The sequence below is a fragment of the Ursus americanus genome, chromosome 25 (genome assembly GCF_024610735.1).
Source record: "Ursus americanus isolate L20-20 chromosome 25, mUrsAme1.1.p, whole genome shotgun sequence".
In the NCBI taxonomy this organism is placed as follows: Eukaryota; Metazoa; Chordata; class Mammalia; order Carnivora; family Ursidae; genus Ursus; species Ursus americanus.
In genome coordinates, this window is record NC_142151.1 from 11,534,548 (window position 1) to 11,562,475 (window position 27,928).

At 35.8% G+C, this 27,928-nt stretch overlaps 1 protein-coding gene across 1 annotated transcript; it reads right to left on the reverse strand.

Annotated features, from left to right (window-relative positions):
- Positions 1 to 1,247: 1,247 nt before the first annotated feature.
- LOC123781612 (NKG2-A/NKG2-B type II integral membrane protein-like) lies at positions 1,248 to 27,928 on the reverse strand. The gene is made up of 6 exons (XM_087855408.1): positions 27,720 to 27,928; positions 27,245 to 27,322; positions 26,537 to 26,590; positions 25,868 to 26,019; positions 1,986 to 2,086; positions 1,248 to 1,752 (listed from the first exon to the last, which is right to left on the reverse strand). Exons 1-6 carry the CDS (start codon positions 27,904 to 27,906, stop codon positions 1,623 to 1,625), a joined length of 702 nt encoding a protein of 233 aa, XP_087711534.1. The 5' UTR covers positions 27,907 to 27,928; the 3' UTR covers positions 1,248 to 1,622.

The window sequence follows — 27,928 nt, forward strand, 5'->3', positions numbered from 1 at the left end:
TATCAAATTACTAAAGTCTGTCCTGAATTCTGGTAATAACTAACTGTTTGACCCACACAAATACCTGTACATTTTAAATTCTTATTTTCGTTATTATTTAACATTTTATTTTTCACATCAAAATATATTTCTAAACTTGGTAATAAAGAGTGACAGAAGTGAGGACAGAGAAAATTTAACAAACAAGATCTCTCCCAAAATATCTGAAAACCAGGAAATCAATAGACAAGAAAAGAGTACCAGAAGAAACTGGTTATTCCTAAATGAAAAAACAAGCTCTACCAAAAAATGCACCTAATTTTTGATAGAGCTGCGCTAAAACAGATTCTGAAGCTACACTTTGGTTCCATTCTCTGAGGAGTTGAGGCAGATCCTAATGGCTCTTACAGAGCAACCCTGTGGTTGTTGCATGGTAAGTCTGAGGGCCTGTTAACAATTCAGTACTCTCAGCTCCAAATCGATTGTTCACTCCCCGGTTCTCAGACAATAGAGCAGATCCTATCAACTTTTCTCCCTTGTCAGCTCACATGAGGTTGAGTTTTGTTGGTAAAACGCAATGGAGAGACACTGTAGCAGAAAGGGCTCTTCTTCTTGGTTTCATGGTGTTTTCAGGGTGTTTGGCCTCTATGGCTTGGTTGCCAGCTTCATGCACGCAGGAAGTCCCGTGTATTCAGCCTCCAGGAAGTTTCTGTGGCCAGTACCAGTCAAAGTTTCCCATCCTCCAGCCTCTACCTGCTTACACTCTGGTAGGGAATTCTTCCTGGCTGCCAGTCACAGCCTGAGATCCATCCTCACCAAGTTCAGCCTGTGGACTGTGGAGCTGCTTGTCCCCACCAATTCCGTGAGCATGTCTGCCATGAAGCTGTGTAGCCACATTGTCTTCAATGACACCTAAGTCCCATCTTCAGAGGGTAGACCTGGCTTCCTAGTGATCCCTCCTTTGGGTACTCTTCTTTCATCCTAAGGTATTCTTATATTTTTCTTTCATCCCCTCTCAGAAGGCTTTCCCTTACAAATAGTTAATAATACTTTCATCAAACTTCCCCTGGTTTCTGTCTCCTTCCTCAACCCTGACTGATAACCTTGCCACCCTGAGCTGCTCAACCCTCATTTGCAGTCCCTTTAAGGGCTGGGACAAATCAATTAATTTGGAAATATGAGTGGGTTTGTTCACCTTATTGAGGACTTGACAATAACAGCACTCGATATTATGATTTATATATAATTTATTTTAGTACACACAAAAGCTTAAGAAATGTATAATATGTTCCTAAGTACATATATTTTTACATTAATATAAATAAAGGTTGAAAAATAGTTCTGTACACCAAGAGTGAAACCTCAGGTACGCTTTGGACTTTGGGTGATTATGATGCATCACTGCAGGTTCATCCTTGTAAGAAATGGACCATTCTAGTGAATGATGCTGATAACGGGAGAGGCCGTCACATGTGCAGACAGGGGCAATCAAGCAAATTGCAGTACTTCCTCTTAATTTTGTTGTGAATCTAAAATTGCTCTCAAAAAAATATCTTTAAAAAAATAACTGAGTAAATAATTGTATGGCTTGAAGAAAAGAGAAATATGCTCTTTATAGATGGTGAGATAGCATTATACCAAATTTAAGTAAGCTGAAGTGCCTGGTGCTTACAAATATGTGTTTTTCTTTCTAAGCAGGATGCAAGAGAAAATTTGTTTGTGTGAACATGTAAAAATGTACAATTGTTGTCCATCTCTGAAGTTACTGACAACCTGAAATATAGGAAATAATATCTAATCAATCTTGGTAATATATAATTTAATATTTTAATGAAGAAGCAATTCATTTACTAATGATTATATATCTAAATATGAATATTTTTATATCATTTTTCTACGGAAACACTTCAATCACTGTGTTTATATAGTTATTCACATGATGCTTTTTTTCTTTCTGTGAGTAATTCTTTTGAGGCATAAAATATAAGAGTTCTGGAGAAACTTACCGTTTTGAAAAGAAAGTTAGGCCTTTGGGCAACACCCATGAATTATTGCTTCTCTGGGAGACTCTAATCCATGAAGAATGAATGAAGAAGTTCAACATAAACTATGAGAAAACAGATTTTATTAGAAGTCAAATAAAAGTTCTTAAGCTCATTTGAATTTTTTAGCAACAAATGAAGTTACTTCCTTCTTACATCATCATCATCATCATCATTGTAATTATTACAGAGAGAACAGGAGAGAGAGAGCAGGAAGGGGAGCAGAGGCAGAGGGAGAGAAAATCTCAAACAGGTTCCACACTCAGCACAGAGCCTGGCGGGGTTCGATCTCCATCTGAGATCATGACCTGAGCCAAAATCAAGGGTCCGATGCTTAGCTAAGCGAGCCACACAGTTTCCCCATGGAATCTTTCAAATGACAATATAATGCGACACCCTGGACACATTAGGAAAATATCTTAGTAAAACTAAGTGCAGAGGACCATCTGACCAAGCTAACAATTTTAAGTTTCTGATAATTGACCAAGGGTTAATTGAAAAAGGTTAATAATTTATGAAATATTTATTTTTGAAAAAAAAAAAACCTCCTAGAAATTCACGTAAGAAGCACATTTGTAATCTTCTTGCCGCTTCCATGCCTCCCCACTTGCCTGCCCTAGCTCAGTGATCAAGAGGAATTGTAGTATTTACAATTTGGGAAAGGCTGTGAAAATCACGGATGCTATTGCCACAGGGGCAGCCCTGATTAACAGCGGGGAAAAGGTAAATAGCCCATTGGTTTTTCAGCTCAAAGTGGGGAACACGCTTGATAATGAATGAGGAAGACTCATACTTTCTCTAATTTGAGGTGGAGGCCTCCCATACATATAAGGGGAAGATATTGAAAGTGAAAGTACAACATAAGAGATGACATTAGCTATCTAGCCACCCCTCACTGATGGAAAAAAAAATGTGCCCACATGTAGAGGAGAGCCCAATAAATCCAGTTAAAAGTGAAAGCTGAAGGAGAGTTGAGAACTGATACCAAAGTTATGAGCACTCCCCTCATACACACACGGCCACACATACACAAATTACACGGCAGAGTGTGGATGGAAGCCCTACTGATTTGCAGTATTTGAATATAGCCTTTAAAAAAAATTAATGGTTGACATCTAAGCTACAAAATCACAAGGGCAATCCTTAGAAAGATAGGCTAGAAAATAAAAATAAATAATAAGAATTTGGGAAAACTGAGCAGACATATCAGCAGGCAATTCAGAGAAGATTCTGTTGTAAAAATTATGCAAGTTCCAAAAATGAGAAAATCTAAGAAAAATGAAATACACTGCATGTTTTCTAAACTATATTTTCAAAATGCCCACCCCAAAAATTTAAAACATTCATATAAAGTGGAAACTGTCTACATACTAAGGGAAAACAAGGTTAATAGAAACTTTTACTGGGAAAAGATGTTACATTTATTAGAAAAAAAGTATTCTAAAGTAATATTTATGAATAAATGTAAATTATAAAGACAACTATGATCAAATTATTAAATGAAAATATGGCACCAAATAACAACTAGGGAATATCAATAGAGAAATAAAACTATATGAATAGACCAAAGAGAAATTCTTAGTTTATGAAAACATACCTGAAATGAAAAATGCGCTAAGTGGACTCCAGAGAAAATCTGAGATGCAGTAGAAAAAAAATGATGAAATGGAGGTTGGAGCAACAGAATTTACTCATCCCACAGAATGAGAGAGAAAAAAGAGAGAAAAATTAACAGGGTTCAGAGACCTTTAATAGTATCAGGAAAACCAGCATAGGTCTAAATATAATCTGAGAAGACAAGAGAGATAGAAAAGGACAGAAAACGATCTTAAATCACAATGAATGAACAACTTCTTAAATATTGTTAAAAAATATGTATGGACCCCAATCTCAACAAACTAACAGAATGAGCACATAGAAATCCATATCTCAAAGCATCATAGTGAAATGATTAAAAAACACGTGTAAACACAGACAAAGAAATAATCTAGAGGGAAAAGGGTGGATTATGAGGTGACTTAAGTCAATGTGAAAATCAGGAAATGGGTGATACATCTTCCACATCCAGCAGCCTTAGACCACTTTATTTATCACAGAATCCGTATCTTCCCTGCACACTGTTTCAGACTCAAGGGGGTGTAACTTCAACAAGATGAAGGAATAGGAAGCCCCAGGCCCTAAATCCCCCATGGAACAATAACTTCAAAAGGCATCCAGACAAAAACCTGTGTATATTCGGTCTAATCATTTTTGATGAGGGTGCCAGGACCATTCAATAGGGAAAGGGCAGCATCTTTCACAAAAGGTGGCAGGAAACTGACTATCCACTTGCAAAAGATTGAAGTTGAATGCCTACATTCATATCATATACTAAGGTTAACTCTAAATGGACTAAAGACTTAAACATAAGGTGTAAGACTATAAAATTCCTTGAAGAAAACGTGGGGGGAAAGTAAATAAAACTGTATTTGGCAATGATTCTTGCATATGACCCTAGAAGCACAGACCACAAGGAAAACACCATTGTAGACAAATGGGCTACATAAAACTAAAACATTTTTGTGCGTCGAAGGGACAGATCAACAGAATGAAAAGATAGAGTGGGGAAAAAAATGCTTGCAAATTACATATCAAAACAGAGATTCATGTCCAAAATATATAAGGAATTCTATGTCACTAATAACACAACAAAAACCAAATAATCCAATTAAAAATAGGCAAGGAAATTGAATAGACATTGGAAAATATACAAGTGATCACAAAGTATATGAAAAGATGCTCAATATCACTAATTATCAAAGAAATGATAATCAAAACCATCATGAGATATCACCTCATATTCCTTAGGATGGATATTGTCCAAAAAAAAAAGTGCCCATGAGGAAGTAGACAGTGTTGCACACTCTTGTTGGTAATGTTAATTGGTCAGCCATTATGAAAAACATTTTACAGCTTCTTCAAAAAATTAAAAATAAAATTACTATATGAATCCACAATCCCGCATATAGGAAAATAAGAGAACTGAAAGCAAGATCTTAGAGGTATCTGTGCACCCATGCTCACTGCAGCATTATTCACAGGAGCCAGTGGTAGAAGCAGCTCAAATGTCCATTAATGGATGAATGGATCAGAAAACATGGTGTACACATAAAAATGTAGTATCATTCAGCCTTGAATCCTGTCATATGCTATAACGTGGATGAAACCCCAGGAGATTATGCTAAGTGAAAACAGAACAGTCACACATAAAAGAGTGTATTATTACATTATATGAAGTATCTAAATAGTCAAACTAAAAGAAAGTAAAATAATGATTGATAAGGGTTGAGGGGAAAGTGGAGGAAGGGAATTATGTTCAATAAGTATGAAGTTTCAGTTTTAAAAAGTAAAAGTTCTCGAGATCCGTTGGACAACAATATGAATACAGTTAACACTCCTAAACAGTATGATTCAAGTCGATTAAGATGCATGTTGTAAAATGTTAAAATATTTGTTAAATGTAATGGATAAGACATGAGATGTTGTGTGATTCCAACTATACAATATCCCAGAAAAAATAAAACTATGGAAACAGTAAAAAGATCAGTAGTTGCCAGGTTTCACAGGAAGGGAAGAATTAACAGGTGAGGCACAGAGGATTTTTAGGCCAGTGAAACTATTCTATATAAATATGTCTTTATATATATCTCCAAATTCATGAAATGTACAAAATCAAGAGTAAATTTTAATTTAATTAATGGTCTTTCAGTAATAAAGATGGGTTAATGTACATTCTTCAGTTGTAGCAAGTGCATCCCTCTGGTTAGGGTTTTGGTAATGGGAGAGGCTATGCGTGTGCAGACAGTAAGGGTGTATATAAGAAACCTCTGCGCCTTGTTTCAGTTTTGCTGTGAATCTAAAACTGCTCTCAGAAAAAAAGTTGAATTTGGTAAATTTTCTATTATTTTTAGCATGATTAAAAAATAAGATAAAAAGCAAGCAAACAAAAAGAGGTGATCTTGAAAGCAGAGAAAAACTACTCATTATGCTTAATTACAACCAATAATACGATTAATAGAGGAGTTCTCACCAGAAACTATGAAGAATAAAAGACAGGGAAGGTCAAAACCAAAGAGCTCAAAGTATTGAAAAAAAACAAAAACAAAAAACAAAAACACAAACCAAAAAACCCCAAAAGATGGCAAAACAAAACAAAGAAACTTGTCAAACGAGAATTCTAAATTCAGCAGAACAGTCTTTCAAAAAAAAAAAAAAAAGGTGCATAAGGACCTGACAACACACACAAAATCTAGCTGAATATCTTCTTAGCAGAGCTGTTCTTCAAAAATGGTTTTCAACATAAAAGTACGTAACACTAGATGGTAACATAGGTCCACAAGAAGGAATAAAGGTCAATAGAAATGGTAAATATGTGAGTAAATTTAAGAGTGTGTGTGTGTGTGTGTGTGTTTCTCTATTTCTTTAAAAGGTAAGATTATTTAAAGCCATCATTATACCATTGTATGGTTGGTCTATACTATATAGAGATACAACTTTGTGCTGGTAATTGGGCACATTGGAGGGGGATGAAAACATTATTATTATTATTATCATTACTATTATTATTATTTTTGCATTTATTGATTTTTGTGGTGCAAAGTCACCATGAGTGGTTTATTTCAAGTCACCAATGTGAAATCATGAACACAGTGTTGAAAAAGCTATGCATAATTGGTGTTCAGAAACCAGCGCTAGCTGGCTTTAGCACATTTTTAGAAGTATAGGTTTCCCTCATTATCTGAATGTGGAGTATTGTTATGAAAACGTTTGTAGGCTAAAATGGTATAAATTGAATAAGTTATTGCTGTTAATTTATATGAAAAATTTTTGAGTATTCCCAGGCTGCCACCTAGGCCAGAGTTGAAGCTTTGACAACTATATCCCCAGACTGCTACACCCTGCCTCTGGGCCCAAACAACACTGAAACCCCAAATCCCAGAATCTGTGTCACTGATGCATTTCCTTCACCAGCCAGAGTCACAGTGACCCCAAGTACAGTGTCTCTGGGATATCGACACATGCCTCCACCCTAGACATCCGTGCCACAGTGACAAGTAAAACTGTGCCCCAGGACATGACACTGTGTTCGTTCCATTTGCACTTCCTCCCAGGACTGACTATAGCTCCCATGCTGCTTTGAGGGCTTTGAGTGTCTGAATGCCAGAAGCATCTCCAAGAAGGACGACCTTGTTAAACTTTCCTCTCATCACAGGTCAGTAGAGAGCGGAATGTGATATAATCCCAATAGTTTACCTTTCCTTTGTTTACCTTGCCTTGGAAGACATATCTAGAACAATGATGCTATGGGCAACGTCAGAGAATTCCTGCCTGTTCTCTCTTCTAGGATTTTTATGGTTTCAGGTCTCACATTATGACCTTAATCCATTTTGAGTTTCTTTTTCTGTATGGAGTAAGAAAGCAGTCCAGTTTTATTCATTTGCATGTAGAAGTTCAGTTTAACCAGCATTCTTTGTTTAAGAGACTTTTTCCCATTGCATCTTCTTTCCTCCTTTGTCAAAGATTAATTGAGTATGAACTTAAGGATTTATTTCTGGGTTTTTTTATTCTGTCCCATTGAGCTATGTGTCTATTATTGTGCCAGTACCATACTTTTTTGATTACTACAGCTTTGTAACATATCTTGAAATCTGGGATTGTGATACCTCCAGTTTTGTTCTTCTTTTTCAGGATTGTTTTGGCTATTGAATGTCTTTTGTGGTTCCATACAAATTTTAGGATTATTTGCTCAAGTTCTGTAAAAAAAGTCTTGTTGCTATTTTGATATGGATTACATTAAATCTGTGGATTGCTTTGGATAGTTTAGACATTTTAACAATGTTTGTTCTTCCAGTCCTTGAGCATGGAATGTCTTTTCATTGTTTGTGTCTTCTTTAATTTCTTTCATCAAGGTTTTATGGTTTTCAGAGTACACATCTTTCATCTCCTTGGTTAAGTTTATTCCTAGGTATTTTATACGACTTAATTATTGGTGTATTTGGAAAGACACCAGATTTCTTTACATTGATTTTGTCCTGCAATATTGCTGAATTCATTACAGTTCTAGTAGTTTCATTGTGAAGTCTTTAGGGTTTTCTATATAGGGTATCATGTCATCTGCAAACAGTGAAAGTTTTACTTCTTCCTTACCGATTTGGATGCTTTTTCTTCCCTTTTTTAAATTAATTAATTTATATACTTTTATTATTAAGTTCAATTAGCCAGCATATAAGATGCCTTTTATTTCTTTTTGTTGTCTGATTGCTGTGACTGGGATTTCCAGTACTATGTTGAATAAAAACGGTGACAGTGGGCATCCTTGTCTTTTTCCTGACCTTAGGGGAAAAGCTCTCAGTTTTTCACCACTGAAGATGATTCCAGATGTGGATTTTTCATGTACGGCCTTTATTTTGTTGAGGTATGTTCCCTCTAAACCTATTTTGTTGAGGATTTTGAACAAAAATGGATTTTGTACTTTGTCAAATGGTTTTTCTGCACATATTGAAATGATCATATTGGTTTTAACCTTTCTCTTGCTTATGTAATGTATCACATTGATTAATTTGCAAATATTAAACAACCTTGCATCCCAGGAATAAATCCCACTTGATTGGTGTGAATATATATTTTTTAGTATATTGTTGGATCCAGTTTGCTAATATTTTACTGAGGATTTTTGCATCTATGTTCATTAGAGATAATGGCCTATAGTTCTCTTTTTTCCTAGTGTCTTTATCTGGTTTTGATATCAGTATAATGCAGACTTCATAGGTTGAATCAGGAAGCATCCTTCTGCTTCCATTTTTTGCAACAGTTTGAGAAAAAAAATAAGTATCAACTCCTCTTCAGATGCCTTGTAGAATTACCTATGAAGCCATCTGGTCCTGGACATTAGTTTGTTGGCAGTTTTTTGTTTACCTGTTCAATTTCATTACTTTTAATCAATCTGTTCAAGTTTTCTATTTCTTCCTGATTCAATTTTGTGAGTTTATATGTTTCTAGGAATTTATCCATTTCTTTTAGTTTTCTATATCATTTATTTCTTTAAAAAATATATTTTATTTAGAGACAGAGAGAGTGTGAGCAGGGGAGGGGCAGAGAGAGAGGGAGAGTGAATCCCAGACTCTGTGCTGAGTGCCTAGAGCCCAATGCGGTGCTTGATTCTACAACCCTGAGATCATGACCCAAGAAGAGTTGGATGCCCAACGAACTAAGCCACCAAGATGTCCCTATATCATTTATTTCTGCTCTAATCTTTATTATTTCCTTCCTTCTGCTGGTTTTGTGTTTAGTCTGTTCTCCTTTGTCTAGCTCCTTTAGGTGTAAAGCTTGGTTGTTTATTTGAGATTTTTCTTGCTTCTTGAAGTAAGCCTGTATTGTTACAAACTTCCATCTTAAAGAGGTTTTGCTGCATCCCAAAGATTTTACAGTGTTGTGTTTTCAATTTCGTTTGTCTCTATGTATTTTTTTAATTTCTTCTTTGATTTCTTAGTTGACCCATTCATTATTTAGTAGCACAAAATTAAACTTTCATGTGTTTGTGTTCTTTTCAGATTTTTCTTGTGGTTGATTTCTAGTTTCAGAGCATTGTGATCAGAAAAGATGGCTGGTATGACTTCAATCTTTTTTCAATTTGTTGAGACTTGTTTTGTAGCCTATTCTGGATAATGTTCCATGTGCACTTGAATGTGTATTCTGCTCTAATAGGGTGGAATGTTCTGAATATATCTATTAAATCCATCTAGTCCAGTGTGTCATTCAAAGCCACTGTTTCCTGTCTAACTCTGTGTCTGTTTCTATGTGTTAGGAAAGTCAGCTACATCTCCTGCTCTTGAAAATAGCAGCTTTATGAAGAAGAGTTCCTGTAGTGCCCTGCTACACAATGTCCCTTGTTCAGTGGATCCAGGCATTTCAAGGGTGCCTCCTGTGTGTGTTGTGTGAGCCTTGCTGTTGTGGCTGATCTACTTTTACCTTGAGTCCAGTCATCTGCAATGGGCATTGTCTGTTGGGGAATGGGTTTGGTCCCATTTGGGGCCTCCTTGGGCTTGAGTTGAGTCAGACCAGACATTTCCAGAGACGGAATATCATAGAATAGCAAGGCATTCTCCCTGTGTTCTCCCATAGAAGCTTTCATTGGTGGTTAAGACCTGCAGTCAGACTGCATATCGACCCCCAACCCTCTGCTGGGACCACAACTGGACTCCTGTGTGTGGTTATCTTCTCCTCTCCCCCAGGGCAGAAATCCTTTAGACTGGTCTTGGCCCCTGTTGGGGCTTCTTGCATACTGCCAGGCTTGTAGCACAGCTTTGCATGGACTCTGGACAAGGGTATGTGGGAGGTAGCAGGTTCCCAGGAGAACATAGGGCAGAGTACACAGTGTTAACAAGTTTTGTTCAGGTGGGAAAAGACCTGAAATAGGGGCCTGGTTGGAGGAGCCATGACTACAGGGAACACAGGGATGATGCATGGTGTTAGCAAGTTAGGTGGAGAGCATTGTTGTAGCACTGGCTTGGGCACCTGTCCTTGTCTCTAAGCCGGGGAGCAGGGGAGGGAAATGCTACTGGCCAGCTCCTTTGTTCCTTTGAAGATCCATGCCCTCCTGCATATGCTCTGAAATTAGTAATAAATCTTCTTCTTGTATACCCCAGGTGTTTTTTAAGCTGATGTTTCTATGGTGTATTTCAGTCATGTTATTTGTTGTGCTGTCTCTAAGGGTGGAGGCTGAGTTTTCTATAGCCCCCCAGGCTCTCCTAGAGATGAGACTATTCATTTTTAGAGTTCCAGGTCTTAATCCCCATTGATTATAAGAACTCACAAAATAAGACTCCTCTGGTTTTCAAAGTCAATGTTATGGGATTCTTTTCCCCTGAGTGGGTTCCCCATACATGGGGTGCTTTGTGTGAGGGTTTCTTTCTCCTCTCTCCACACCTATGGCAGCCATTCTTCCCACGAACAGTCCTGCAGGTCTGCTTAGCTCCAGACTGAATCTCTGGACTTCCTACCTTCTTGGACGTAGCCTCTTCTCTCGATTCAGCTACGGACAGTCTGTTATGCCAGTCTTTGGGTCATTTTCTGGGTTATTTACATTGATGTGGGTGTTATCTAGTTGTATCCATGAGATGAGGTGAGCTTAGGATCTTCTAACTCTGCCACTTCCCCAGAAGTTGGGATGATATTTTCAAAGTGATCAAAGGAAAAAAAAATAACTATCAACCAAGAATGCCTTGTTCAACAAAGCTATCATACAGAAATAAAGGAGCAATAAAGACTTTCTCACCATCTCAGGGGACAGTGGATCAAAGTTTCAACTCTGGCTTTGGGTGGCAATCACAGGATTGCAGCAGCATGACTCCACTGGTGTCTGTTAAAGCCGTGCATCATAAGGAATTTATAAGCACTAGATCTAACCTACAGAAATGCTAAAAGGAATTCTTCAAGCCAAAACAACAACAACAAAACACACACACAAATTAATAACCTAAAAATATATGAAAGTATAAAATCATTGGTATAGGCAAAAGGAAAAAGATGTCTAGGATAAGTCACCAAAAGCACAGGCATCAAAAAATAAAATAAAAAATAAAATAAAATAAAATAAAATAAAATAAAAATGCGAGACTACATTAAATAAAGAGCTTTTGCACAGTAAAAGAAACAGTCAAAAAAATGAAAAGACAACATATTGAATGGGACAATATAATTGCAAACCATTTATCTGATAAGGGGCTAATTTCCAAAATATGTAAAGGACTCATACAACACTATAACAAAAAGAAGATAATCCAATTTTAAACATGGGCAAAGGACCTGAGTAGACATTTTTCTGAAGACATAAAAATAGCCAAGAGGTATATAAAAAGGTGCTCAACCACACTATTCATCAGGGAAATGCAAATCAACGAGTATAAAGCAATGAGTTGATCACCTGACATCTATTAGAATGTCTCTCATCAAAAAGAGAGAAGATAACTAATATTGTTAGAACATGAAGAAAAGGAAGACTTTTGGTGGGAATGTAAATTGGTGCAGCCGCAACGGAAATCATAATTTTCAAAGATTAAAAATAGAACTATCATATAATCCAGTAATCTCACTCTTGAGTGTATATTAAAAGGAACTTAATTCGGTACCTAAAATAAATATCTGTACAACCATGTTCATTGCATTACTTACAATAATCAAGAAATGAAAGCAACCTAAGGTCTCCCAACAGATAAAGGGTTAAGAAGGTATGATATATATATATACCACATATATATGAATGTTACTCAGCCATGAGGGAAAAGGAAATCTTGCCATTTCTGACAAATGGATGGACCTTGAAGGCATTATATTAAGTGATATGAGTCAGAGAAACACAAATACTGTGTGATCTTACTTTCACATGGAATCTAAAAAATTGAACTTGTGAAAACACAGTCAAATGTTGTTTGCCTGGGCCTAAGAGGTGGGGAAACTGGGGACATGTTGTTTAAGTGTACAAAGTTACAACTAGAAGATAAGTTCTGCTGACCTTACGTACAATTTAGTGATTATAGTCAGCATTACTGTATTATTAACTTCAAAGCTGCAAAGAGACTAAATCTTAACTGTTTTCGACACAAAACAGAAATGATAAACATGTGACATGACAAAGGTGTTAGTTAATATTACCATAGTAATCATAATGCAATATTTGTATGCAACGTTATATGTAAATTATACACCAATAAAAGCAAACAAACAGAAGATATATTTTAAGATATAGCTAAGACATCAACAGAGGAATTGAAATGGAACACTAAAATAATATGTGTTTAATACAAAAGATGTCAGTTAAAGTGGAAGAAGAAAATGAGACATATGCTAGAACACACAGCAAAGTGACAGACCTAAATTCAAGTATACAAATAATTACATTAATATGAATGAAATAAATACTGTAATCGGAAGATAGAAAGTCACTTCACTCTGAATAAAAAAGTAAGATCCATCTATATACTGTCTACAATAGACACACTTTAGATTTAAAGGCACAAATAGGTGAAAATAAAATGATGAGAAAAGAGACCCTAAAAGCAGTAACCATAAATGAGCAGAAGTGGCTATTCTAATATTAAAGTAGCTGTTAAAACAAGAAGTATTATCAGACTATTTTTTAAAAATTCAAAATATTAAAGGTGTCAGGATAAAAGGAAGGTAAAATTATTATAAATATATGTTATTCATCTAACAACAGAACCCTCAAAAACATGAAATAAAAACTGACAGAATTGGAAGGATAAATAAACAATTCAGTAAGTATAGTTGGAGATCTAAAAGCTCTTCCCTCAATAAGTGATAGAATGCTAGTCGCAAAATCAGGAGGACTACGGAAGACTGTAAAAACACTAGGAACCTGCTTGACATAACTGACATATGTGGGGAGTATTCTTCTAGGTCATAAATGTTATCAAAAATTTAAATAAGTGAGGGGCGCCTGGGTGGCGAAGTTGGTTAAGCATCCAGCTCCTGGTTTCAGCTCAGGGTTGTGAGATTCAGTCCTGCCTAAGCCCCACACTCAGTGCAGAGTCTGCTTAAGAGTTTCTCTTCCTCTTCCTCTGCCCCATCCCCCTCTAAAATAAATAAATAAATCTTTTTAAAAAATTAAACAAATGAAATAATTCAAAGAACATTCTCTGAAGAAAAAGAATAAATGAGAAATCAACAGCAGAAAAAAATATGGAAAATTTTCAAACATTTGGAAAGCGATACACTTCTGAAAAATTTACAATTCAAAGATGACACTGGTGTAAATATCTTGTACTGGATGATATAAGTTACCTTGTACTGGATGATATTAAACTTAGAATATATCAAAAAAATAGGGTAGAACTAAAGTAGTGTTTAGAGACAATTCATAGCTTTGTCACTTATACTCAACAGGAGGAATGTTATGAAATGAATGATCTGAGTAGCTTTCCTCTCAGGAAGCTATAAAAAACGTAATTAAAGTTAGAGAAGGAAGAAATGATAAACACATATTGAGTTGAAAGTTGATGCTGAAATAGGTATAGTAGAATAACTCATGGGAGCCTCAAATGGAACAATGGCCAAATATCCAACGGTACCATCATCGGAATGGATTGGACTCTACACTGTAGCAGAATCAGATAATGAACAGCGAGGAGCTATGGACATTTACAACTGCATGCAACTATATGGATGAATCACGCAAGTTTAGCTTCACCTGCAAGATCCAAAAATAAAGTATCCATACTATAAGATTCCATGTATATAAAGCGCTTTTTAATGAAGAAAAAAAAATGTGAAAGGGGCCTTTTGCAATTCATTTTCTCATTCTGTGCAATGGTGATACTTGAACATTCAGCCATCTGTTGGCATGTATAACATGTGCTTCCATCTGTATGTGTATTATACTTCGGTAAAAGTATTGTAAGAGAATATTATGAAAACGTGCAAATACATTTAAAAACAGACAAAAAGAGAAAAAAATCCTACCAAATATAACTTGTGAAAACCCAAACAAAAATAAATAAAAATATTTTCTTTTTTTTAAATAATTTTTTATTACGTTATGTTAGTTACTATACAGGACATCCTTAGTGTTTGATGTAGTGTTCCATGATTCATTGTTTGTGTATAACACCCAGTGCTCCATGCAATACGTGCCCTCCTTACTACCCACCACCAGCGCATTTATATCTTCTAACAGGATTATATCTGCAATTCAAAAAACTCTCCACACTGTTACTGAGCATTTAGATGTTTATGTATAAAGAAATATATAATGCCAATTAAAAAAAAGTTTTTGCAGGGTAGGAAAAAAAAAGATTGATAAAATATGTTATATGTATTTTTGATGGGGATTTTTTAAAAAAGGAAACTACGCATCTGTGGCAATTACAAATAAATTCCAACAATATATAAAAATAATAGACTATGACATAAGTAGTTTTATTGACTCAATACCATGTTAAATGTACATTTAAAATCCCATAAAATTAATCCATCACATTAGCAGAGTAAAGAAGCTAAAATGATATGACTTCTTGGGGGGTGGGTAACTAAGGTGGTGGTGTAGTAGGAGGACCCTAGGCTTGCTTCATCCCTTGACACAGCTAGAAAACTATGAAATCATTCTGACTACCTAAGAAATTGACCTGATGACTGACAGAACAAGCTGCACATCTAGAGGGAGTACAGATGACACATCAAGGAAAATATGAAGTATGGAGACATGGTTTGAGGTTGAAACGGATCATTGGTACTGCAGAGAGGTGGGAGCTCTGGTCATGGAGAAAAGTGACAGAAAGAGGAGTGCACAGGGAATGGCACAAGGAGAATACTTTCCCAAAGCCATTGGTTCAGAAACCAAGAGGGGTTGATTTCCATGAGTTTTTGCCATCGGTGGAGCTCAAAGACTGTTATTTAAGGGCCAGTGGGCTCGGCTGGGATAGAGACCTTAGGGTGGTGCCCTACTCCTGGAGAAAAGGCAGACAAGTAACCCTGGGGGAGATGGCATGATCTGAGCATCTCCTAAGGTTCATAGGGAGAAGCTATTCTCACTTCTTGGAGCATATCTGTGAGAGCTGAGATTGTATCTCTGGGGGCAAAAGAGGTGGCAGGATCCATTTCTCTCCCCTCCCCTTCAGTATATGCACAGAGACACCTGCCGAGGGCAGCTAACATGGACACTGGCTGTTAAGCCTGCTTTGCTCCAAATCCCATTCACCTGCACTTAGGCATGTCTGCCCTCCCGGGTCAAACCTGCATCAGTTCCAGCATGGCAAGAATGTCCCTAAAAGTGTAGCCACGTCCCTGCCATATCAGGTCCCTAAATTTTAGAGTTTTAAAGGCCAGCAGGCCTAGGAGGGTTAGAGCCCAAAGTGCACTGTGCTACTGCATGGAGGCAAGAAACCTGGAGACAGACCATCTGAAGAATACCTGAAATGCACAAGGGGAAATTGTTCACTATTGTGGGAAGGCTTCTCTGGGAGCCGCAAGCATGGAGATGAAGAAGCTAGCTAGCACCATTTCCCTCTTCACCCTCTCAGCATAAGCCAACCTCAGTAAGTAGCTCAGTGACAGCACTGACTACCTAACCTGAATACACCAAGTCCCTCCTTGCTGTGCCTTGCTGGTACTGCTTTTCTTGGACAAGTGTGCTTAAGGACCAGAGCAGTGGGCCCCTTCCCCAGAAAATCAACACAAATCCCCCATGCACCATATCTGTTGACCACAGAGTTCTGCAAACCTTCAGTTCTACTGGAAATAGCATCAGATCTCATTTAACAAGTAGATGAAACCACACTTACTTAATACTTGCCACATTCTGGCCAACATCCAAGCACCGCAGGCAAGGAGAAACTCTGCAGATGACTGACCCGAGGAATAAAGCAACCAAAACACAGCAGCAGAGCACAAGCAGTATGTGTCCTGAAGGTGCCAGGCTCTGGACATTATATAGCCTCTTCTTTATAAAGCCATTACTGTCAGGAGCAGGAAGCATAACAGGATTTTCTGACACAGAAAAGAAGACAGAGACCTAAACACAATGCCAAGGCTGAGAAAGTCAACCCAAAGGAAAGAATAAGAAAGAATCACAGCCAGAGATCTAACCTAAAAAGATATAAGCAAATTCTGATGCAGAATTTAAAGCAACAATCATAAGGATACATACCGGGCTTGAGAAAAGTATGAAAGATGTCAGCATGTGTTCCTGCCACAGAGACATAAGGGGGGAAAAAAAGAAAGAAAAAAAGAAAAGAAAAGAAAAAGAAAAGAAAAGAAAAGAAAAGAAAAGAAAGAAGAAAAAAATCAGACAGAAATAAAAAAATGCGATAACTGAGATATGAAAATCAACTGGATGTAGTAACCACAAAGACAAAAGAAACAGAAATGTATAAGTGATATAGAAGATAGATTCATGGAAAATAATGCAGCTGAACAAAAGAGAAAAAGGAATAATGGATCACGAGAGTAGACTTGGAGAAAATGTGACTCCATCAAACATCGTAACATTCATATCATAGGAGTCCCACAAGAAGAAGAGAGAAAACGCTGGCAGAAGGCATATTTGAGGAAATAATACCTGAACACTTTCCTAATCTGGGAAAGGAAACAGACATCCAAAGACAGGAGGCACAGAGAACTCCTATCAAAATCAACAAAAGCAGATCAATACCCAGACATATTGTAGATTTGCAAAATATAGTGATAAAGAAAAAATCCTAAAAGCAGCAAGACAAAAGAGACCCTAACTTACAAGGGAAGACAAATAAAGTTAAAAGCAGTTCTTTCCACAATAGCTTGGCAAATCAGAAGTGAGTGTCATGATATATTCAACATGCTGAATAGGAAAAATCTGTAGCCAAGAATACTCTATCCAGCAAAGCTATCATTCCAAATAGGAGAGATGAAGAGTTTCTCAGACAAACAAAAGCTAAAGGAGTTCATAACCATTAAACCAGACCTGCAAGAAATAGTAAAGGGGACTTTTTGAGTAGTAAAGAAAGACCAAAATTGACAGACTAGAAAGGAACAGAGAAATCCCCAGAAACAATGACAAAACAAGTAATAAAATGACACTAAATACATACTTCTCAATTATTATGTTGAATGCAAATAGACTAAATGCTTCAATCAAAATACATAGGGTGTTACAATTAATTTAAAAAAAAGAGAAAGAAACAAGACCCATCTATATGCTGTCTACAAGAGGCTCATTTTAGCCCCCAAAGACCTGCAAATTGGAAGAAAGGGGATAGAGAAACATCTATCATACAAACCAACATCAAAAGAAAGCCAGAAAAACTGTACCTATATCAGACGAATTAGATTTTAAAACAAAGACTGTAACAAGAGATGAATAGCAGTATATAATAAGAGGACTATCCAACAAGAAGATTTAATAATGGTAAATATTTATGCCCCCAACTTGAGAGCAACCAAATATATAAAACAATTAGTAATGAACATAAAGGAACTCATTGATAGTAATACGACAATAGTAGGGGACTTTAACACCCCATTTGCATTAATGGACAGATCATCTAAGCAGAAAATCAACTAGGAAACAATGGCTTTGTATGCCACTCTGGACCAGATGGACATAACAGATATATTCAGAACATTTCATCCTAAAACAGCAGATCTCACATTATTTTCAATTGCACATGGGGCTTTATACAGAATACATCACATAATAGGTCACAAATCAAGCCTCAACAAGTACAAGAAGATTGAGGTCATTCGATGCATAGTTTCTGAACACAACACAATGAAACTTGAAGTCAACCACAAGAAAAAACTTGGAAAGACAACCAATGCACCAAGATTAAACAAAATGCTACTAAAGAATGAACTGGTCAAGCAGAGAAATGAAAGAAGAAATAATAACAATTAAAAAAAACAGCATAAAGCCTGCAGAAGAAGGGAAATAAAGATTAGAGTGGAAATAAATGACAAAAAAAAAAATAACAGAACAGATCAATGAAACCAGGAGCTGTTTCTTTGAAAAAAAAAAAATAATACAATTGATAAACTGCTAGTCAGACTTATCAAAAAAAAAAAAAGAGAAAAGACCCAAATAAATAAAATCACAAATGAAAGAGGAGAGATCACAAACAACATCACAGAAATACAAACAAGTATAAGAGAATATTGTGAAAAATTATACGCCAACAAAGTGGACAAACTGAAAGAAAGGGCTAAATTCCTAGCAACATGCCAACTACCAAAACTGTAGCAGGAAAAAATTGAAAACCTGAACAGACTGATAACCAGCAAAGAAATGGAATCAGTATTCAAAAATCTCCCAACAAACAAAAGTCCGGGGCCAGATGGCTTCCCAGGGGAATTCTACCAAACGTTTAAAGAAGAGTTGATACCTTTTATTCTCATAATACACCCAAAGATGGAAATGGAAGGAAAACATCAAACTCATTCTACAAGGCCAGCATTACCCTGATTCCAAAACCAGACAAGGACTCCACTGAAAAAGAGCACTAGAAACCAATATCCCAGATGAACATGGATATAAAAATTCTCAACAAAATAACAGCCTATCCAGTCCAACAATACATTAAAAGAATCATTCACATGATCAAGTGGGATTTATTCCTGGGCTGCAACGGTGGTTCAATATTTGCAAATCAATCAACTTGAGAAACCACATTAATAAAAAAAAGGATAAGAACCATATGATCCTCTGAACAGATGCAGAGAAAGTTTTGACAAAGTAAGACATCCATTCAGAATTAAAAAAAAAAAAACAACCTCTCAACAAAGTAGGGATAGAAGAAACATAACTCAAAATCATAAAGACCACATACAAAAAACCCACAGCTAATATCATCCTCAATGGGGAAAAACTGAGAGCTTTTCCTCTACAGTCAGGAACAAGATAGGGATGGCCACTCACACCTCTGTTATTCAACATAGTACTGAAAGGCCTAGTTACAGCAATAAGACAACAAAACGAAATAAAAATCATCCAAATTGGCAAGGAAGAAGTCAAACTTTCATTATTTTCAGATAATATTATACTCAATAGAGAAAACCCAAAAGACTCCACCAAAAAAACTGCTAGAATTGATAAACAAATTCAGTAAAGTTGCAGGATCAATGTACAGAAATCTGTTGTGTTTCTACACACCAGTAATGATGCAGCAGGAGAAATCAAGCAATCAGTCCCAATTGCAATTACACCAAAAACCATAAGATACCTAGGAATAAACCTAAGCAAAGAGGTAAAAGATCTTTACTCTGAAAAGTATAAAATACCAATGAAAGAATTTGACAATGAAACAAAGAAATGGAAAAACAGGGGCTCCCGGGGGACTCAGTTGGTTAATACTCTGACTCTTGATTTTGGCTCAGGTCATGATCTCAAGGTCATAAGATCAAGCCCCACATCAGGCATCACACTCAGCACAGAGTCTACTTGAGATTCTCTCTCTCCCTCTCCCCCTGCTCCCACCTCACAGCTCACATTCTCTAAATAAATAAATAAATAAATAAACAAACAAATAAATAAATAAATACAATCTTTAAAAAAAAAGAAATGGAAATCATGGTTTGGAAGAACAAATATTGTTAAAATGCCTCTACTACCCAAAACAACCTACACATTCAACACAGTCCTTATCAAAATAACAACAGCATTTTTCACAGAACTAGCACAAATAATCTTAAAATTTGTACGGAGCTACAAAAGACCCTGAATAACCAAAGCAATCTTGAAAAAGAAAAGCAAAGCCGGAGGCATCACAATTCCAGACTTTAAGATCTATTATAAAGCAGTTATGATTAAGACAGTATGGTACTAGCACAAAACAGACACAGATCAATGGAACAGAATAGAAAACCCAGAAATAGACCCACATTTAACCATTTGGTTAACTAATCTTCAACAGCAGGAAAGAATATCCAATGGAAAAAAGACAGTCTCTTCAACAAATGGTGCTGGGAAAACTGAGCAGCAACACGCAAAAGAATGAAACTGGACCATTTTCTTCTACCATACACTAACATAAATTCAAAATGGATGAAAGAACTAAACATGAGACAGGAAACCATCAAAATCCTAGATGAGAACACAGGCATTAACCTCTTTGACATTGGACATAGCAATTTCTTATTAGATATGTCTCCTGAGGCAAGGGAAATAAAAGAAAAAATAAACTATTCGGATTTTCATCAAGATAAAAAGCAAAAGAAACAATCAAAACTAAAAGGCAACCTTCGGAATGAGAGAAGATATTGGCAAATAACATATCTGAAAAAAGCTTAGTATCCAAAATCTATAGAGAACTTTTAAAACTGAACACCCAAGAAACAATTCAGTTAAAAAAAAAATGGGTAGAAGACACAAATAGACATATTTTCAAAGAAGACCTACAGACGGCGAACAGACACATGAAAACATGCTCAACATCACTTATTATCAGGGAAAAGCAAATCAAAACTACAATGAAATATCGTCTTATACCAGATGAAATGGCTAAAATGAACAAACGGGAAACAAGTGCTGGTGGGAATGTGGAGAAATAAGTCTCCTCTTGCACTGTTGGTGGGAATGACAACTGGGGCAGTCACTGTGTAAAATAATATGGAGGTTCCTCAAAAAGTTAAAAATAGAACTCTCTATGTTCCAGCAATTGTACTATTAGGTTTTACCCAAAGGACACAAAAATACTGATTCTAAGGGATACATGCTTCCCAATGTTTACAGCAGCATTATCAACAATAGCCACATTATGGAAAGAGCCAAATGTCCATCAACCAATGAATGGATAAAGAAGAGAAGATATATATAATGGAATATTACTAAGCCAAAAAAGAAAAAGAATGAAATTTTGCCATTTACAATGACATGAATAGAACTAGAGCGTATTATGCAAAGTGAAAAAGTCAGATAAAGACAAACACCATATGATTTCACTCACATGTGGAATTTAAGAAACAAAACAGATGAACGGAGGGGGAAAAAGAAGAGAGGCAAACCAGGAAACATACTCCTAACTATATAGAACAGACTTAGGGTGGCTGGAGGGGAGGAGGCCAGGGGGATGTGCTAAATTGGTTTTTAGGAGGGCACTTGAGATGAGCACTGGGTGTTGTATGTAAGTGATGAATCACTAAATTCTACAACTGAAACTAATATTACATGGTATGTTAACAGGTTTTAAGTAAAAATTTGAAAAAAATAAATCATATTTTTTTTCTGATGCAGAATGCATTTGATAAAACTCATATTCTATTTTGAAAAAAGAAAATCTTTAAAAAAGACAGAAATAAGAGGAAATATCCATGCAAAGATCTAGAAAACACAAACAACTCTGAAATAGAATAAATATATATGTATCGTTAAAAAAAAAGAGGGTTTTTGTTGTTGTTGTTGTTTGTTTTTTTAGAGGAAAAAGCAGGGATGCCTGGGTGACTCAGTCGGTTAGGTGACTGCCTTCGGCTCGGGTCATGGGATCAAGCACCGCATCCAGCTCCTTGTTCAGCAGGGAGTCTGCTTCTCCCTCTGCCTGCCACTCCCCCTGCTTGTGCTCTCTCTCTCTGTCAAATAAATAAAGTCTTTAAGAAAATAAAAGAAGGAAAAGGCAATAAAATACATAACTAGATTAATGAAACAGATGAGAAGGTGCAAAATTTTTACCCACACATATAGTGAACAAATTTCAGCAACGATGCAAAGTCATTCAGTGGAGAAAGTATAGTCTGTCAACAAACGTTGTGTAATAACTGGCTATCAAATAATATTAATAATTACCCTACACCACATACAAAAATGCTCCAAACTGATCGTAAACCTGTGGGAGATCACAATGCCTGGCTAGCTAAGATACAATAAACACAATCTTCCTTGGCAGAGGCTAGTTGAAAAGCAAAGGAGTGACCAGAAAACTGGGCCTCCTTTGAAGTTTCTGGGCTGAAAATAGCCAGATCCTAGTTGTGGCTTAACGCAGTCTCCCAGGGAGCAGGTGTTTAACTTAGGTTAGACATCAATCCTTAGTAGTCACCTACCCTGGCTGCAAGTCATGAACACAGATAGCTCTCATCACAAGACGCTGCGAAAATGTCACTGCCCTAGCTATTGAAACTTCACATTCTTCTCTAATCTTGATTCTTTGATGTAACAGTAGCATGCATAATAAAAATGAAGGCAGAGTTTGGCTCGGGACCTTTTGCCACTAGAGCGTCTTGTCCCCTCGCCCTCTCCTTTCTCCTACTTAGGTGTCTGGAGTAATCTTTCCATTCGTCACCTCAGGGTTTGCTGGCCAAACCCCACAAAACCTAAGTGTAAACTATAAAATTGCAAATGAGTGCAGGAAAAGATGCTCAACCCCCCCCCTTTTTTTTTTTTTAAAGATTTTATTTATTTATGTGACAGAGAGACAGGCAGCGAGAGAGGGAACACAGCAGGAGGAGTGGGAGAGGAAGAAGCAGGCTCACAGCGGAGGAGCCCGATGTGGGACTCGATCCCGGTACGCCGGGATCACGCCCTGAGCCGAAGGCAGACACCTTAACGACTGCGCTACCCAGGCGCCCCTCAACCCTTTTTTTTAATTGTTATTATGCACAACACTGTTACTCCCAGGAAAATTCAAATTAAAACCACCGCGTATCAGACTTAATCTTCTGGAAAGAGAGAGAGAGAATATACTTATCCCTAGTCCTCCCACCAAATAGAGCTAAAACCACTGGATACAACATAAGAACATTCAGACAGGTGAGAAAGCTGACAGAACCGAGCACTCCAGACCTAAGGAATGACACGGCTGTGAGCGCCCTGGAATTTCTCTTTCCCTCACATGTCCCAGAGTGGTGAGCAAACCACAGACACTAACGGGTACAGACAAAAGTTCCAAAACTGTGTTTTTTTTTTTTCTCTCCAGTCTAAATAATGGAAGATGAGCACTGGGTATTATACACAACTAATGAATCCTTGAACAGTACATCAAAAACTAATGATGTTGGCTAACTAAGCATAATAATAATAATAAAAGGCATGCTAGAAAGACAAAAAATAATTTAGACACTAAATGCCTTATTCCAATCAAAAGCCATTGACGATCCAACAAAAATATCACTCAGGAATGCAGGGGAAATTAAGACATTTTGCAATAAAGGAAAACTAAAAAAAAATGTGTCACACCAGACCCACTCTGAAAGAATTGCTAAAGGGAATTATCTAAACAGAAATTGTGATAAAAGAAGGAATCGTGGATCATTGGGACAAAAGACATGACAAAAGAAAGACTAAAACTATCATTAGATCTAAAGGACTTTCCTTCATCTCTTTTCTAAATTGATACTTGAAGCAAAATTATCAGTTGAAACAAAATTATAACATCCATGGGATTCTCAACGTAAGTAGAGAAATACTCAAGACAATTAGAGCATAAATGGGACACATTAAAGGGACATAAAGGAAGGTAAGGATCTACATTTTACTGAACAGGCTGTAGTTGTGCTAGACTGTGTAGAATGTGACAGATGTATATATAATGATCTGTATAATTATATAAATATATAATACACTATTATCTTTATAAAGCAGATTAGAATTTATGTATTTACCCATGTATCTTTATATATAAAAATTATTCATGAAGAAAAGATCGATTTTGCTATAAATTATGTTCCCTCAGTGATATAGGAGAGTATAACCTTCACTTTTATCTCATAGAATCACAAATATAGCATCACAAAAAATAAATTTCCAATGGATCATAAAGCCTAATAAGAGTTAAAAAATAAAGAAATAAAGAAAAAAAGTAAATCCTAGAAAACAATATAGGAAGTTACATTCATGAACTTGGACTAATTTCTGAAATTAGTCTAAAATAATCACCAATGCCCAAAATGATAAATTGTACTATAGTAATATTAATAAATTTGGTTATTAAAAGACTCTAATTAGAGAGTAAAAATGTGAGTCACAGAGTCAAAAATCTATTTGCATCTTTAGAACCCTGAAAAGAGCTCATATCTAAAATATGACAAAGACTACTAAAAAGGAAAAAGTAGACACCGTCTAGGAGAAATGGGCAAGAGACACACTCGAGCACTCCTCACTCTCATAGAAGAGGCTATTCAAATGATTAATACCCCAGAACAATGGTACTGTTATATAACCATCAGAATTTATTATATTAATTTTCCTGAGACAACTGAGTTTTAGATCAAGGGACTATTTGGTAAAATGTGTATTTACACAATAATCTAGAAAAATGTTGGAATAATGTAATAAACTGACATCACACATATCTATGACCATGGAATTTCATTCTAATGCTTAGAAGAAAATGTATTATAATTATATATAATTACAATTATAATGTTATATTTCTACATCATTATTCTATTATGATAAATATATTTATATGCCTAAATATATTATATACTATGTATCATATAAATATATTTATGTAAATATATATTATAAGTACAATATAATACATGAAAAAAGATAAAGAAAAGGCTTTTCATAAAATAATAATTCATAATACCCACATCCTAAAAAGGAATTGAATTTCTTTAGGATAAGTAGATTTAAAATATCATATTCATATTAGCAGTGAAAATTCACAAACTATAAACAAATGTGATAATATAGAGGATTACAAATATCATATGAGAGCGAAAGAAGACATACATACAAATGTATACTGAATGATTCCATTCATATAAAGTCCAAAAATAAGCAAAGATATTTCATAATATTAAAATTGGCAAGACTTATAAAGGCTCTAAACTTCTTTTTTTTTTTTTTTTATTATTTGACAGAGATAGAGACAGCCAGCGAGAGAGGGAACACAAGCAGGGGGAGTGGGAGAGGAAGAAGCAGGCTCACAGCGGAGGAGCCTGATGTGGGGCTCGATCCCATAACGCGGGTATCACGCCCTGAGCCGAAGGCAGGCGCTTAACTGCTGTGCCACCCAGGCGCCCCAAGGCTCTAAACTTCTATTCCCATGATCTGATTTGTAATTACATGGTTCTAGCTACTTTGTGATCAATTTGCACAATCGTATGTTTAGTTTCCTTATTGTATAGTAAAATTAAATAGTAAAGTTATTTCAGGCAAAAGAGCATTTATAGAAGAATGGTTTTCTATGAAAAGCAAGACTGAAAATTATTTAATATACATTAAAGGGATAAAAATACAAATAAAATATCATAGAGTCAAACTATGAAATATTAAGAGATTTTAAAATAAATAAACTACAAATACATACAAAAATATGAATGAACTCTACAAATATAACATTAACTGGTAAGTTTTTAATAAAATCTGGAAACATTTGAAATCTTACCAATTCTTCTTCATCATCTATGTAGAGCAGGTTAGAGTTCTTAGAAGCACAGGCTGACAAGCTCTCTTTCCATGGTTTTCTTTCAGTGCTAATGTAATAGCAATTGTTGGAATATGTAATCCACTCTTTTGGACAACGACCACAGTGATAAGCTAAAGAAAGATTATGAGATACTATGCAAGAGATCTTTGAATATTAACAAATTAAAATTAATTTACACACTCGTATACGTATACACATATCTATGCACACTCACAGGATAGTATAAATAAAACAAAATACACTCATGCACACTCACAGAGAACAGTCAGCCTGTCATTCCCTAATTTATGTGCCCATATAAAGCAAACACACAAAATATCAATCTCTACATGTCCTGAGACCACTGAACAAAACCACTTTTTTAGAATAGTAAAATGATTTATCTCTTATCTTGTTATAGCAGGAGGAAATTTAAGGCGATTGGTAACAATGGGTATGGGGATTCTAAATGAATATTTCTTCATATTGTTGCTTAATAAGTAATACTCTCCTATAATCATTTCTGAATCTTTATTACCCAATTTTGTAATTCATCCCCCCCCAAATCTACTATCACCTTTGAACAGTCAAAGATAGAGATAAAATAGAAACTACAACAATATCAGAATTTTGAAAATCCTTTTGTACCTTTCTGGATCTTTGTTTTCAGGGATGAATTGTTCTGCTCCAGTATTTCAGTAGCTAAAATAATTAAAGGAATCCTCATAAAAATTTAATATTGAAATAAATATAATTATTTGGGTTTCTTAACTTAGAACTTGGTGTATTGTTTAGAATTACAAAATTCTGTAATAAAATTTATTTTACCAAGCAATATTAATAAAGTAATGAAGATATGGGAGAAAATATTTCAAAAGCCTGATGAACCAAACCGTTCCATCTCTTACAGGATTGGGTTTAACCAGTCTTAAGAACTGGGTTGCTGTAGGGGAGGTGGGTGGGGCAATGGGGTAATTGGGTGATGGGCATTAAGGAGGGCACATGATGAATACTGGGTGTTATATACAACTGATAAATTACTGAACACTACATCTGAAACTAACGATGTACTATAAGTTGGCTAATTGAATTTAAATTTTAAAAAATAATTAGTTTCTATTTCTCAGTGTGTCTCCTAGAACATCTCTTTACATAATGAAACTGAATATATACGTAATATTCTTAACAATTATTCTGTTATTTATACTTTTGACAAATTCAGAATAATCATTCTACATTTAGAGGATACATGCATTAAAATGAAAGATCTATTCCCATAATAGTATGAGATATTTTGAGACACTGACAATCAATAAAATGAAAAGTTTCCAAATAGTCATTCAAACACTTACTTACAGGGAATTAGAACTATTGTTATCACAGCAGACATCAAGACAAAGCAGATGATTCCCAGGATCCCAGCCATGAGCTTCCCTGGAAATAGTGGTAAATGTTAGGAACAGAAATGAAAACAATGAGAAAGGATGGAGGGGGAAAATCATTTAGGAAATTTACATACAAGAAAACCAACAATGCACAGGGAATCACATATAAAAACTTGGACCTCAAACCCCTATCTACCATTGTAATCTTCTCAGAATATACCATTGCATTTTCAGTAAAGATAATACTCCATGATACATTAAAGACTACGAATTACAATGCCTGAGTAAAATTAGTCCTCAGATTCCAATTACAATACTGTATACCAACTCCAAGCTCTGATCTTACGAATGAAAAATATGGGAGATATTCCTACTCATTCCCTACACCCTGCACCCCAAGTGCACATCCTAGAACAGTTATACTGTGTGCATATTAAATGTTTTACCTTTGCAGTAATTGTTCTTGCCATTCTCTTGAAGATCCTGAGAAGCACTTTGAAGATTTAATTCTGCATATATTATTTCTTGCTCAGTTTCTGAAACGGAGCTTTTAGTGCCCTTAGGTTTCATTTGCTGTCTCTTTGGGTTCTTCACTAGATTAAGTTCTGCATAGGTAACTCCTTGGTTATTCATCTCTGCAGCTGAGTATTGTCAG